The sequence below is a fragment of the Petaurus breviceps genome, unplaced genomic scaffold (assembly GCF_028583685.1).
Source record: "Petaurus breviceps papuanus isolate PSGF00001 unplaced genomic scaffold, PetGlider_PUasm1.0 90925, whole genome shotgun sequence".
NCBI classification, from domain to species: Eukaryota; Metazoa; Chordata; class Mammalia; order Diprotodontia; family Petauridae; genus Petaurus; species Petaurus breviceps.
This window is the reverse complement of record NW_027187380.1, coordinates 3,242,065-3,257,178: the sequence shown is the minus strand read 5'-3', so window position 1 is coordinate 3,257,178 and position 15,114 is coordinate 3,242,065. Positions and strand designations below refer to the sequence as shown.

The following is a 15,114-nucleotide window of genomic DNA, read 5'->3' as shown; positions in this document are numbered from 1 at the left end:
TTCTGGATGACACATCTTTCCTTTCCTTTGACATAGAAAAGCCTTTCAGGCCTAAGCAACAGGATAGAGGGAGTTCTGTTTGCCTTCCATCCAACTGATATATTCCCCTCTGTTTTCTGTACATCTCTACCTCCCTCTCAGGGTGAACAAAAGAAACAGTATTAGGAACTCAGGATCTCTTAAGAGGAAAAGTGCTTTTTAAAGCAAAGTGTAGTGACTATTAATAATGATGAGGAAGATGATAGTACCTTGAAGCCTTTGGTGACACTGGAAATAATTCTAGCCTGAGCCTGCCAGAGTTTGAATGAAATCCTGTAGATGGACCAGCCTGGGTTATGTGTGCTGAGCATGTGCTTTTTCAGCAGCTGAATGCCTACATTGTTCAATAAGCAGATTATAAAACAGCGCATAAAGTGGCATAGTGGGGGGTTGGCTTTATACCTGCTACTTGCCTTGTTTTGCAAACAATAATTTCACAGTGCAGCTCAGTCAGGGCTCACTTGAGAAGACAGTCAGATTCTCTCAGCCTTTTTAGGAGCCACCATGTTATGTTATGATTTCTCTGTGACCAGGGTTGGACTTTTTTATTTTTCTTATTGCAAGAATTCAGATACATATTCAGGAATAGAAGTACCTCAGAGCCACAATTTCTTGGTATATTATATTCAGAAGGAACCTTAGAGGTCATCTAATCCAACCTCCTCATTTTATAGATGAGGAAACTGAGATAAGAGCCAGAGAGTTTTGAAGTAATTTGTATCAAGGCCTTATCTCATATCAGATCCAGGACTAGAAAACCCAAGCTGTCTTTACTATGGGGCATTGTAGTGTGTATTCCCAGGTCAAGTTAGTCAAATGGAGAGGAAAAAAGATATCTTTATCACATGGACTTTTAGGAGTAGGTTCATTTAGAAGGTAATGATTTCTGAAAATTCCATCATTCCCTTTTTGTATTTTTGAATCCCCAGGTCACAGATGTCTTGCATCTTCCATTTAGGAAAGAGATACATCTATAAGATTTCAAAGCATAATTTCCTCCCTTTAGTTTTTAAAGCTCTTATGCTTAGTGTTTTATTTATGTTTTCAAAATAGTAGAGGAGGTTAAAGTTCTTACAGTAGTTCCCCTTTATATTAGTTTTGAAGGGCAAGACAACCTTTTAGGCTAACCATATCAGATCAGGCTTATGCTGTCATGTGGTTGCCATGTTTCTGGAAATCAGGAGTTGATCTTTGGTATATCCAGATCTTCATAGTAACTGATGGAATGGAATAATGAAAAAACCTTTCTAACGTGGAATTATTATAAGGGTCAAATATGTGGATGTAAAGCTGTATGTAATTGCAAAATGAGTTGTTATTTTTACTATTCACGTTATTACTAGAAACTTTTTTTCCCCAGAGCTGTAAACCAAAACAAATTTTTTTTAAACCAGTTAACCAGATTGTATCAAATATAAGGCAATATTTTTAGGATTTTTTTTAATTCAACCTGTATTGTCAATATTGTATTCAACCTGTATGTCAATATTAAAGTATTTTTAATCTGAATTAAAATAACATTCAACTCAGGCCACTCTGTAGTATGATATTTTGATGTGACCAGAAGTGACTTAACATTTCCGTCCTCTCACCCCTTGTGGCCCCCGGCACATGCAGAGAGACATGTGACAGTCACATGACCTGTTCCACCAGCTCCACCTCCAGCCTTGACGCCAACCTTCAGTTCCCTGAGAACAGTGGTCAACTGCAGAACTCCAAATGGGATGAGCAGCAAAAGGTGTTTGCCTTGGAACAGATCTGCGGGGTGTTTCGAGTTGACTTGGGACAAATGAGGTCTCTCCGCCTTTTCTTTAGGTAAGATGGATCTTTCTTTAGGTAAGATGGATCTCAGCCTCCTCCCAGAACTTAAGAGCCTGGAGGCTTCTCCAAGCTACACAGGCTTGAGATGCCCTTTTGGCAGCTATTGGATTGACTGACTATCCTCTATGGTATGCCCAAGTTTTGTGGTCTGGATGCAGGGTCCTAGCTAGTCACACTGATACCAATATTTCCAGATGTTTTGTTTCCCTCTTTCACTAATATTGTCAGGGTTGCTATCTGGTTGAGTTTATCTACTAAAGATAACTTGTGCCTTTAGTGAATGATGGCAGTTGTACATTCCTTGACTGCAGCTTTGAGGAGGAAACCTTGGAAAACTGCTGCAGATAAAAGGCTAAAGTCAAATCCTGACTTTTCACATTAGGGTTATCTGTTACAGCTTAATCCATGGTGTTAGAAGCCCCATTTCCCACAATGGGACTGAGGACTGTGGTTTCCTCTATCAGGGTTCCGGGTTCCTTTTCTCCCATTTGGGTGACACTAGTCTATGATTTTCTAGCAATCATAGATAGCATTGTCCTTCCTTTGCAGGGTTAATTAAGGTGGCCAATGGTTTCTGACTAATACATCACCAAGGAACACCTGCAGTTGGAATAAACAGGCAATCTTACTAATAATGAATTTTCAAAGTCAAAAGCCAATAAACTACATCTTAGGGATAGTGAAGGTTTTTCTGATAATCACTGATGTATGTCTCCCCAGAGGATTCTTCCAGAAAACCATTTAAGCTATAGAGGGGGTATCTACTCTAGCATCTCTCCTATGAATTGTTCTCTCTGGCTTAATGGAAGCTGTCTTAGAGATCATCTTTGTTTGGATTGATGCTATCACTAGCTTCTTTCTTGAGTGCCAGATTCCACATGTTGTAAATCTGACAGTTTTCCCAGTTCCCCCTGTGAATGAGGGAGGAGCTTCAGACTAAGGTTTCTAAGTGAGGAAAGTATACTGGCACTTCTTTAGGAAGGAATAGAAGGAGGAATGGTACCCTGTCACTTGAACAGCATGAGCTTTTATACCCCATGGAATAAGAATATTTTCCTTTTTTCAGCAAAGTGGAAGATGGTTATTGTTTCTGTATCCCCCTAGCCAAACTCCTCTGGGAGTGACTATTTCTTGCTTCTGATGTTAACCATGCTCCCTGATTATACTTGGAAATAAAAACCCGTGTTTACATATTCATCAGTCTCTTCTTGTCCCCTCTTTCTACTGCCGTTTAGCGATGAGGCCTGTACCAGTGGGCAGCTGGTTGTTGCTAGCCGAGAAAGTCAGTACAAGATCTTCCATTTTCACCATGGTGGCCTGGATAAACTGTCAGAAGTTTTTCAGCAATGGAAACACTGTACCGAGACTCATCTTAAAGACCAGGTAACCCAGCAAGGAAGGAAGGAAGGAATTTTGAAAAATGATAGCAATCTCCATCTTCTCCCAGCTGCAGTGAAAGAGCCCTTGGAAGGCTCTTCTCTCCCAGGCTTGAGGGTTATATTTTTATTCAGTAATCTTGGGTATACTGGATCACCTGAGAGTCTCTCTGACCTTTCCTTTCCTAGTGGGTTGGAGTTTGTATGAAAGAGAGAGAGAGAGAGAGAGAGTACACATATATGTAGTGCTCACACAGAATGATGGTTTTAGGCTGCTAATGTTAGTGAAGTGGCTGATACATCAGCAACTTTGGTTTTGAAAAATGTACCCAGTTCTTTTTGTGAATTCTATGCTGTACACTTGAAAATAATGTTTTGACAAGGCATCCTGCCATATTTTGCTCAATCTACATACAGATGTAATAAGAACTCTTTAATTATCTGTTTAAGATACTGTATGTGCTTATTAGAAACAGTGATGACTTTAAAATTCCCTTCCTTCCCACAGAGCCTCCTGCTGTTTGTCCTTATTACAGTAGCATGGCTTTTTTTTCCTCCCTACATTGAACAACCTTTGATTTTTGAATTAAGTGTCAGCTGCAGTTTTGCACTAGGATCATGACTGCCCTTAGAGAAAACCTGACAGGCCAGCCCCCTGCTCGCCTAACAGCAATCCCTTTGTATGTGGCCAATCATATGTAATTTATTGCAGGCACTCCTGGCAGAGTGGGCTGTAAGCAGCATTAATTCAGTTTTTGTGGCTGGGGTTGGGAGTGGGGAGGATGGGGTGGGAGGGGGTTGGGGAAGAGGAACGGATGGGGAGAGGGAGGGAGAGGGAAAAGAGAACCAGAAAGGGGAAGACTATTTTAAGATGAAGGTATTTTTATTTTAATTGAATCTAATTACACTTGCCATTTAAGAGTTTGTATTCAGGAGACATCACTTCTCCTTTCAGAAGACAGGGGCTTATAAATCCTGGGAAAAGCTGGCTTTAAAAGCCAAGTATTTGAGATGCTTATCTTTCCCCAGTTTTCCTCCCATCCAGCAGGTCTCCAATGAAAAGACTTGTATGCAGTTCTCCATCCGACGTCCCAAGCTCCCTTCTTCAGAGACCCACCCAGAGGAAAATATGTACAAAAAGCTGGATGTCTCCACCTGGCTTAACCACTTGAATGAGTCTGGGCAGGTGGAAGAGGAATATAAACTACGTAAGGTAAGGAACAGAGATGGTGATTTGTTGGCTCTGCTTGTGAAGAACACCATGGGGTGGGTAGAGTTGGGAGGTGGATGAGTGTATCAGTAGGGGGAGCGGATAAGCCATGGTCTCTTTAAGCATCATCACCTATCAAGAATAATGCCTAGAAACCAGCTGAGTCTCTGTCAGGTGTGTCCACCAACTAAGGGAGAAGGGTGACTGGAGACTTCTCCACTCTGAGAGTACGGCTGCCAGCTTTCACCCATATGGTAAACTACACTCATCTTTTCCATTCCAGATTGCCTTATACTCTATGAGATCTGTGTGAACAAACCAAATAAAGCAATGAAAACTCCCATTAAATTTAAAAAAAAACTTAGAGAGTTTGGGGGATACTGTGTCCGCCTTTATAGAAAAGTTTGCAATGAACTGCAGCATTTCCAAGATCAGGGATTAGGCTATGACGTGAGAACGACACATTAATCGGAGAGCTGCTCCAGGGGGGGTTATTGACATTGAAATGAGCCCAGTTTGTGTTTCCTATGGGAATAGAGGACCAGCACTTTCCCCTTCTAAACATGTGCAAATTGCTGAGGTTTGAATCAAGGCATCAGTTGTCAGGAGAACTCACCAAAGCCACCAAAACACAAATCTCTGGGGATTTGGGGGTTCTTTGAGCCTCTGTACTTTTATCTCCCCCCCCCCCACTTTTGCCGCTTCCTCCAGGCCATTTTCTTCGGCGGCATTGATGTGTCAATCCGGGGTGAGGTCTGGCCCTTCCTGCTGCGCTATTACAGCCATGAGTCCACATCGGAGGAACGAGAGGCACTGAGGGCACAGAAGAGGAGAGAATACTCAGAGATCCAACAGAAAAGGTAACTGCAGAGGCCTCTGCTCCCCCCACCCCACCCAGTCTTCCTTGTCCCTCAGATGAAAATGTCATCTGGAAAGGCACTCTGAGGTGCAATTCAGCATTGATAATATGTTTTGTGACCGTGATTTGTCTTTCAAAAATGGATGTCCTAGGAATCAGAGTGATAGGGCTGGATAAGTGCTGTCATTAGACTGAGCACTTCAGCCTCAAAACCCGTCTCATTAGCTCACATGTCAAGGCTTTGGAATTCTTTTTCCCCCAGACTTAACTAGGCACTGACATTCTGAGTCCAACTAAAGAGTAGTGTGGGATCATTGGTGTAAGCCATTAACTGAGAATTAGATCCACTGAATTTTCTTTTATAGTCTAGCTGTGTGACCTCCCAGAGGTAAGATTACCTTTCTACCATCGAACCCACTATGAAATGGGAGCCAGGTTAGTGACAGTGTGTATAGTCCTTGGAGACTTCCATACCAAACCTCTCCTCCCACACAAAAGGAATTTAATTTGTGAGGCACCTTGGAAACCTGACAGTCATCTCAGATGTGTAGGTGATGCCTCACAAAGGTCCTGCCATCATCCCAGTTGGAGATGTAGAAGGACTATCAGCTCCTTATTTCTAATGAGGCAGGGAAGTCATGGAATAAAGTCACCCAATGTTTGACATAATGTGATGGAGGTTTTCCTTTTGAGGCTTTCAATGACTCCAGAAGAGCAGAGAGAATTCTGGCGCCATGTGCAGTTCACTGTTGACAAAGATGTGGTTCGAACAGACCGGAGCAATCAGTTCTTCCGAGGAGAGGACAACCCAAATGTGGAGAGCATGAGGTAATCTACCTCCTTCTTTCTACCATTTCCAAACAGAGCCAGGACTCCCACGCTTCGTTCCCAGTGCAGCAACTTGGTAAAAGTGACATCACTTGATTTCTCCATTTGTAAAGTGGAAGAAAATATTGCTGAACTCTTCCTAGGATGTTAAGACAAACAAATAAATAGCAGAATTATTAATGTGATAGCTTTATTTTAGTTGATGTTTTAAGAGCCATAAAGTACTATGTCAGAGTAGCCCTCTCTGCCTCTTCCCCAAAATTCACAGTGAAAATCAAAGATTTCCCCCAAAGCAGCCTTCTGCTTAGAAATCTCCAGTTTATAAACTTTCTCTATGAATTGTAGTTCCTGAATGCCCTAACTTTCTTTACTCATCTGTCAAATGAATAATCTTGTCATTTATATTCTCATTCAGCCATAGATCAGTATATAGCAATAGATCACCATGCTTAAGTTCAGCCTTGCAGAGAAGTAGACAAAATTACCAGGCCATAAAAATTTCTACCAGCCTGCCCTTTTCTCAAGTGGTCTATAGTTAGTAAAAGTGAAATCAAGTCTGTGTTCTTTATGCTTCTTTTTTTTTTTTAAAGCAATCAGGGTTCAGTAACTTGCTCAAGCTTACACGGCTAGTTATTTCTAGTTGTGGTGCTGAGTATCTGAGGCCGGATTTGATCCCCAGGTCATCCTGACTCTGGGGCCGGTGCTCTTACTCGCTGTGCTACCTGGCCACCCCTTTTCTTTATGCTTCTGATACCCAAAACTTGTCACATTAAGTGGCATGATATCACCCAGCTGAACTGGGTATTATCCACGTCCCATGGATTCAGAAAGATGATGAGTCCTATATCTCTTAGATTTGAGGGAGCTCCTAAAAACTCAGTACCTGAAATCAAAGACTAGCAATTATTGCTCTCTCTCCTCATTTCACTTGCTGAAATGGTGCTCCAAGTAATTAAGGATAGGAAGGAGACAAGGCAGTACTTGAATTCAATCTACCACTTGCAGTTGACTGATGTGTTCTTCTTACCTATTCCACTGTATCCTCTAGGAGAATTTTGCTGAACTATGCGGTATACAATCCAACCATTGGCTACTCCCAGGGCATGTCAGACCTGGTGGCTCCCATCCTGGCTGAGGTTCTAGATGAATCAGATACTTTCTGGTGCTTCGTAGGTTTGATGCAGAACACGATCTTTGTCAGTTCTCCCCGAGATGAGGATATGGAGAAACAGCTGGTGAGACTGTGAGCTGCAGGGTCTCGATCCTGTGCCCTTGTGCAAATGCATGTATACTCTTTCCCCCAGGCTTGATTATGTTATTAGTCAGAGATGAGTCTGTTGATAGTATGGCTTCAGATCTGTGTGTCAGGGCCGCTGGGCAAACTACTGTGTAAACCTTTCCATATTTATGATTAGTCTCTTTAATCTGTAGATTCATGGGAGCTTAGGTCTAAAAAGCCTAAATCTTGTATACATCTACGGAAGATTTTTGCTTCAGGTGAGAATTGGACTAAATAACCTATAAGGGCCTTCTTTGTTATAGCCTTCAGAAGTGATAGTGCTTCTTGGTCTTTGTAGACAGCACACCAGCCTCCCCACCACAGCCCTTGTTCTCTCCTTCCTATACTCATACAGCTTTAGAAACAGCTATGGTAACTGGACACATCTGGGTAGAGTGACCTCCCCTCTCCTTTCCCCACTCCTTAAACTTAGCTTGTCTGCTGGTAGAAAGCCATTGACATACATCATTCAGAGCAGCAGGATTTGGGGTAGGGGTGGGTCCAAGATGATTGTCTGCTGTCCCTTCAGTCTCTCCCTCTTCTGGCCCCCAGTTCACCTGGACTCTTTACAAGCTTTTCTTCTCCAACTGTGGATTTCCTGATCTTATAGTCATCACTGTCAGAAACAGAATGGAAATGCAACACTTCTGTCACCTATGGACACATTTTACTATGTGTGTTACTATGGGGATTTTTTTTTTAATTTTCCTGCATCATCCTACACATCTTAGGTGATGTCAGGTTTCCAAGGTGCCTCACAAAACCAGCACCTCACCAGCCAATTATCTGGTATGACGCAGTTAGATTATAAAAGGGCCTCTGGCAGCACATGGCTTCCTGCTTGACAGGCCCAGTAATCAGTCACTCGCTAGAAATTGATTTTACAGAGGAGTCCTTGAAATCTGCAGCCACGGCTAGTCATGCTCAATACTAAGTACCGCCTAAAATAGCCTTTGGTCTTGTCCTGCGTCACAGTGAGGCTCTTAACTGACATCCTATGTAGGGAAAGAGTATCCAGATACGCAGATGTGATTCCCTTCCTTCCTTCATTCATGACATTGAAATAATGGATCTTAGTGATCAAGAGCAGAAATGAATTGGGATAACTACCTTGTGGTTGAGCCATCCTTACCTTAAGAGGAGAGAAATGATTGGCAGTAGTATTTTAAAATGTCATCTTCTTTGGTGGCTGAGGGCTGACTCTATACCAGAAATGTTGCTATTTCTTCTCATCATAAAACAATTGTTAAGCCTCCAGTTTTGCAATTTGGGGTAGTTGCCAATCAAAGAGAATTACACAGAGGCAGCCCCTATTCTCTAGAGGATGTTAAAATCAAACTGACAGAGACAGATATGCCTACACACGAAATACAGAAATCAAAGAATACTGATATAAATATACAATATGATAGTCACATCACATAATTGAATTCAAGGATAAGTACATTTCAAGAGTGAGGGACAAGAGTAAATATATGATTGGTATATCCTCTCAGGGGCTTCTGGGAACAAGCTAGAAATAGAGCCAGAGATGGTTTTACTGTTGGTGAGTCCTGGTGACTCTTGCTTCCAGCTATACCTTCGTGAGCTGCTTCGGCTGACCCACCTACGTTTTTACCAGCACCTTGTTTCTCTGGGGGAGGATGGCCTACAGATGCTTTTCTGCCACCGCTGGATCCTTCTGTGTTTTAAGCGAGAGTTTCCGGATGCAGAGGCACTGCGCATGTGGGAAGCATGCTGGGCCCATTACCAGGTGAGCATGGCAAATGAGACTGGAACAGCATGCTGAAGTGCACGGGGCAGCCAGCACATTGTCACTCTGAATTACAATCACCTTCTTTGCTGTCCTCACCCTATAAGACATAAGTCAGGCTCCTCATGGGGTGATTTTCCTAGCCTCACAGTCTGACTTCAGACCCTGCCTTTCAAATAATTGAAATTGATGCAAATTGTGCTTGTTACCATATTCTAGAGCTGAGCTCACTCTTGTCACAAGCAGTCATTATATGGGGCATTGACCCAGGCAAAGCATTGCAGCTGCCACTAGGAGCCCAAATTCTCATCCTCTGTACCACTGTTGGACAGTAGAGAAGGAAGCAAAGTTTGGATCTCTTTCTAAAAACTGAGGCTCCATACCCTTTCCCTTCCCAGTGTATCATTTACAGCCTACTTTCTGGAGCTTTCAGTATTAATGTATTCCACCAAGAGCTTACTACTAGGCCTTGTCACATTGGTCAAATAACCAAATTATGGATAAAATGAGGATTTTAAAGGATAGATAAGTCTCTTAAAATTCATCTCTCTATAAGAAATATAAGTAATGCTTATCTGGAAAGAAATAATGACCCTAGATCCAGGAATATCTTTTTTCAACAAGAAAAATGCTTCCTATTGGGGAGGCATCCCTTGAAGTATACATTAAGTCACTGGTTCTCAGTGTAATTCTGGTCACCCCTGGAGGTCTCTGAGATTCTTTCAGGGGATGTCTGAGGTCAAAACTTTATAATACTAAGATGTTTTCATTTATAATACAATAAATTACTTTTATTTTTTAATATTTTATTTCCCTTCAATTACATGTAAAAACAATTTTAACATTCTTTTTTTCAAATTTTGAGTTCCAAATTCTCTCCCTCACTCACTCCCCTCTCCCTCACATTGAGAAGAAAAGCAATTTGACATAGGTTATACATATGTATTCATGCAAAACACTTTTCCGTGTCTAATACAATAAATATTGGTAGACTTAACCCACATAAACAAAAGCTCTTTGGGGGAGAGGGGTCTTCAATACTTTTTTTTTTAAGCAAGTGGGGTTAAGTAACCAGTTATGTCTGGGTGTAGTGCTAAGTATTTGAGCCCGGATTCGATCCTAGGTCAAACCGACTCTGGGGCCGGTGCTCTTACTCACTGAGCCACCTGGCCGCCCCTAAGCAATTGGGGTTAAGTAACTTGCTAAAGGTTATGTGGCCATCTTCAGTACTTTTTAAAACTATAAAAGGGTCCTGACACCAACAAATTTGAGAACAATTGCATTAAGCTAGCCTTGCATATAATTTTTTAATTTATCAAACTCCCTCTCCTCCCACCCTCAATTTCATCACTCTTTCCCTAGGTTTGTTAATATGAAAAAAAGATTATATCTGCTATGAGGAAGCCTATAATACTATAATATAGATTCTTTAAGCTGTTTACTAATAACTCTTCTTTGCCCACATTCTGATTTTTTTTTTAATGGTCTGGAGTCTACACTTTTTTTTATGCCTAGATTAGCCATTCTTTCTGTGTCAAGTCAATTTGCAGTCTTCTGCACCAATGAAGAAGAGCACTGACATAGATATTCCAAAACAGTGAAGCATCCAAAAATAGTTTGCTTATCTCTGAAAGACATTTTTATAACATCAGATTTATCATTAGAATTTTATTTTGTTCAGGCTAACATTAATAGACTTTCTGTGAACTGTGTAGACCTCACTCACTAAACTAAGATACTTGGAGAGAATTTGGTTTTTTTAACCTCTAGCTATTTATCAAATTTCAGTAAAATCCAGTAAAGAATTTCAGGAGAGCTACTCACTCAGAACTTTATCAGCTGTCATTTTGATTAAAGATGGTAGACCTAAGTCCTATGCCTTGTGTTTGTATGTCAGATTGAGTCAGAATCAGCCACCTTCCTTGGAAGAAACAGACAAATGTGAAATATCAAGGGGGCAAGTAGAGGGTCGAGAGCAATTGCTTGAGGTCAGCAGTCCTGGGTTCAAATCCTGGCTCCTCTATAGTTACTGCCTTGTGACCTTGGACAAAAAACTTCACCTTCTGAGCTTGTAAAATGAGGAGACGCAATTAGAGTCCTCAGACACAGAGTTGAAATTGAAACTTCACATTGATCATAAATTTACACATAAAACCACTGAGCATAGAGTACTAGACAAAGAAAACCTGGCCTTGAATCCTGCCCTAGGTACTAATTAGCTGTCTGACCCTTAACCTCTCTGACCTGAGGACCTACCTGGCTTACTTTGTCTCATCAGTTCCACCTTGGTCTTTAGTGTTCACTGTCAGCACCAGGAGACTAAACACTGATTTTCTTGTCCTTTTCATCTTTGCTTTTGGATCAGGAAATCAGTCTATAGCAGAGCAACTTGGATCTTGACGCATCCTTTCAGGTAGAAGAATGGCATTGTTAAGATGCCGTGATCATTTCCTGTAATCTTTTCACACACAACTGAAACAAACATGATAAATAAGACCTTTCTGTGAAGTAGATTTCTCAGTGAGGCAGTGTGGTGTGGGGGAAAGTGCTAAATTTAGAGTACAAACACTTACGTTTAAATTCTTATTCTGCCACTTACTACCATGTGATCTTAGGCAAATCTTAGTCTCTGAAGCCTTAATTTGGTTTTTTTTTTTTTGCTTTTTAGAGGGCAGTTGGGGTTAAGTGACTTGCCCAAGGTCACACAGCTAGTTTTTGTGTTAAATGTCTGAGGCTGGATTTGAACTCAGGTCCTCCTGACTCCAGGGCCGGTGCTCTGTTCACTGTACCACCTAGCCGCCCCAGCCTTAATTTCTTGATCTGTAAAATAAGGGGGTTGAATCTGATGATTTCTTGGGTCCCTTCTGACTCTAAATGATCCCATAGCCAAATTAAGGACAGTGAAATTAGATAAATGTTTTCAGAGTAGAACATTTGAGAAAAAAAGATGTTATACCAGATGAAATTCACTTCTAGAGCTCTGCTTTCCATTTCCATTAAAGATAGGACAAAATACCATAAATTGCAACCAGAGATTTAGATTGGACATAGGGGGAAACTTTTTGAACATAATGGACTTTGATTGCATGGTAGATGATTACAAATAGAGATTTTGGAGTGTTCTTCATGTGGGATCATTATAGCAAAGTGAATAGTATATATAATATAATATATATCTGTATAGCATGAGTTAAGTACAGTTAGGTTAGAGGCAGTGAAATAAAATACTTGGCGTCTAATAGTCCCTTCTTTCAATTCCTTGATCCTGTGGATATTTGGACCCAGTCTTTAGCATGGTACTGTTTCAGTAGTACCTTTTCATATAAAGGCCTCTTTACAAGAAACCCTGAAACTGACATAGGTTTATCATGACCTTAGAATATGGTTTCCTTAGCCAGAAACCTGGGGCCACTGGGATATCCCCTAAAGTACCTACAAAACAACAATGACTCATGCTCAAGTCAAACCATTTCCACCTTCAGCCTGCTCTTCCCTCCCTCTGTAGACAGACTACTTCCATCTCTTCATCTGTGTGGCCATCGTGGTGATCTATGGTGATGATGTAATTGAACAACAACTGGCCACTGACCAGATGCTTCTGCACTTTGGAAATCTGGCCATGCACATGAATGGGGAACTTGTACTCAGGAAGGTGAGGCTCCAACAATTGCTATATAAAATATTTTCACCCTCCCCTGCTACCCATCTTTCTTGTTCCAAGAAATTCTACTCTGAAGAGGCTACTCTGGCTTGACTCTAACAACTAGTATGGTTACTCCATTACTCACTATGGGTTTAAATCCCTGTTAGATCATTAAACAATTGAAAGTTATCTTTAGATGGTCCTGGAGAAAATAGTAAATTATAATAATAATAGTAATAATAATAATGATGATGATGATGATAGCTAATATTTACATAGCACTTACTGTGTGCCAGGCACTGTGCTAATAAGTACTTTATACTTAGCTCATTTTATCCTCATGACAATCTTGGGAAGTAGAGGTTACTCTTATCCCCATTTTGCAAATGATGAAACTGAGGCAGAGGATAAGTGACTTGCCCAGGGCTATGTAGGTAGCAAGTGTCTGAGGATGACTTGAATCTAAGTCTTCCTTAATCAAGGCCCAGCACTGCATCATGGTCATGGTTAACACTTTGCTATTACTTTAATCAATATAGGTGCAATATACCATTATAAGCACCAAGATCTCTTGATGGTTATAAACTGCAGACTGGATGAGAGAAGATGAATATAGATCTGGTCCCCCTCTAATACCTTCACTACTTTCCAAGGGGATAATGTTTGCTTGTCAAAAATTAAGAAAGAATAAAGAGGACATATTATTGGTCTTGGCCCTCCTCTCAGACTGGCAGTATAGAGACACCATTTTCTCAGTCTTTTTTGGTTCTTTCTGGAAGTTTCCAATGGTGCCAGGATCTTTGGCTGCTTGTTAGTGGCATAAATAAGCACGAGGGAGCAAACGTTCCAAGGTATAGTGTGGAAAGAGCTACCAAGAAACCTTGCAGAAAGAGCTTCAAAGGAAGAAATGCTGATGAATGGAGAGAGAAGGAGGTGCTGAGGAAAGGTTGTGCCAAGGGAGGGTAAGAGGCAGCAAGTACAGTTTAGCTCATTGTTCCCTAGATGCCCCTCCCCCCGCCCAAAAAAAGCTTTAACTTCTTTTATGTTGCAAATGAAGACTCATTTAAGGGACCACATAGTATAGTGGAAAGAGCACTTGGTGCCGGGAACCTGACGGAGAGTCAAGAACTACCTGCGACCCTTAGCCTGACTGTGCCCTGGGGCAAGTCCCTTTGTGTCTGTGAGCCTCAGCTTCCCTATGTGTAAAATGGGGGTCCTAGTACTCACCTTTATCAGCCTCAAGGAATTGTTGTCAGGAAAGCATTTTGTAAGCCTAAAGCGCTGCATAAATGTGAGTTGTTACCATTATTATTATTGCCAATAATAATAAAACCTACTTTTTGTAGCTCATTTATAGGTACTGTGCCATTGCCCCAAATAAGGCCTGACCAATATCTACAACCACACTGAGATTGCTGCAGTCTAAGAGCTTCGTCAGTCCTGAATGGAGAAGCCATTGGCCTCCTAGTCCTCTGGGTTTCCTCAACTTCCTTTGCTATAGTGTTCCTCTATCACTTGTTCTCTTTCTCTGCAGGCGAGAAGTTTGCTGTATCAGTTTCGCCTCTTGCCCCGGATCCCATGTAGTCTACATGACCTCTGTAAACTCTGTGGGACAGGCATGTGGGATAGTGGTTATATCCCTGCTGTGGAGTGTACCGGGCACCATCCTGAATCTGAGAGCTGTCCCTATGGTGGGACAGTGGAGACACCTCCAAAATCTGCCATTGAAGGCAAGAAGGGCCCAAAGACACGAGAGGTCTTCAATTTCCGCAAATAGGGCCAGTTTCTAGAGCTGGAGAGGGTTGGGGAGCATGTTTCTGGGGAAGCTGTCTTATTCAAGGGCATCAGAATTAGAAAGGGGTATAGGGTAGAAGAAAGGAAGAAGCAGTGTTTACCAAAAAATGACAAAATGGGGAATAAACTTTTCTTTTTTAGTGGCAGCACCAGAAACCAGAAGAAACAGAAAGAAGATATGACCACCAACCCAAAGAAAATTCAGCTCTGTGACAGAATGACAGTGTGGGATCGCACTCCCTAGGGTAACAGAAGAACCTTTTTTAAAGCCTGGTTTGAACTAAGAAGTAATTTTCCAAGATAATCTACTTGCACCTCCATCACTGACCCAGAGTCATTAACAACTAAACTTCAAACATAGGAAGATAGATATGTAAGGAAGGCCAACCAAGTGCAGCTTTCTGTGTTGGAAAGTACATGGGTTGAGTCCTCAGGTGAAATCTTGAAGATAAATCCTCAAGCTTTTCTCTCTCTCTCTCTCTCTCTCTCTCTCTCTCTCTCTCTCTCTCTCT

General features: G+C 41.5%; 1 protein-coding gene across 3 annotated transcripts in view; it reads left to right on the top strand.

Annotated features, from left to right (window-relative positions):
- TBC1D16 (TBC1 domain family member 16) overlaps positions 1-15,114 on the top strand; it is a 170,333-nt gene that overhangs the window by 154,249 nt on the left and 970 nt on the right. The window contains exons 5-14 of one of the 3 annotated variants that reach the window (XM_069076088.1): positions 1,693-1,854; positions 3,096-3,243; positions 4,282-4,449; positions 5,158-5,306; positions 5,999-6,133; positions 7,182-7,368; positions 8,986-9,165; positions 12,671-12,817; positions 14,343-14,564; positions 14,744-15,114. The exon at positions 14,744-15,114 is cut by the window's right edge and continues 970 nt beyond it. In XM_069076088.1, coding sequence (XP_068932189.1) covers positions 1,693-1,854; positions 3,096-3,243; positions 4,282-4,449; positions 5,158-5,306; positions 5,999-6,133; positions 7,182-7,368; positions 8,986-9,165; positions 12,671-12,817; positions 14,343-14,564; positions 14,744-14,815 — 1,570 coding nt within the window. In that variant the 3' untranslated portion in view covers positions 14,816-15,114. Of the gene's footprint in view, positions 1-1,656; positions 1,855-3,095; positions 3,244-4,281; positions 4,450-5,157; positions 5,307-5,998; positions 6,134-7,181; positions 7,369-8,985; positions 9,166-12,670; positions 12,818-14,342; positions 14,601-14,743 lie in introns of those variants that run through there. The other 2 variants (XM_069076087.1, XM_069076089.1) reach the window with 2 other exon arrangements.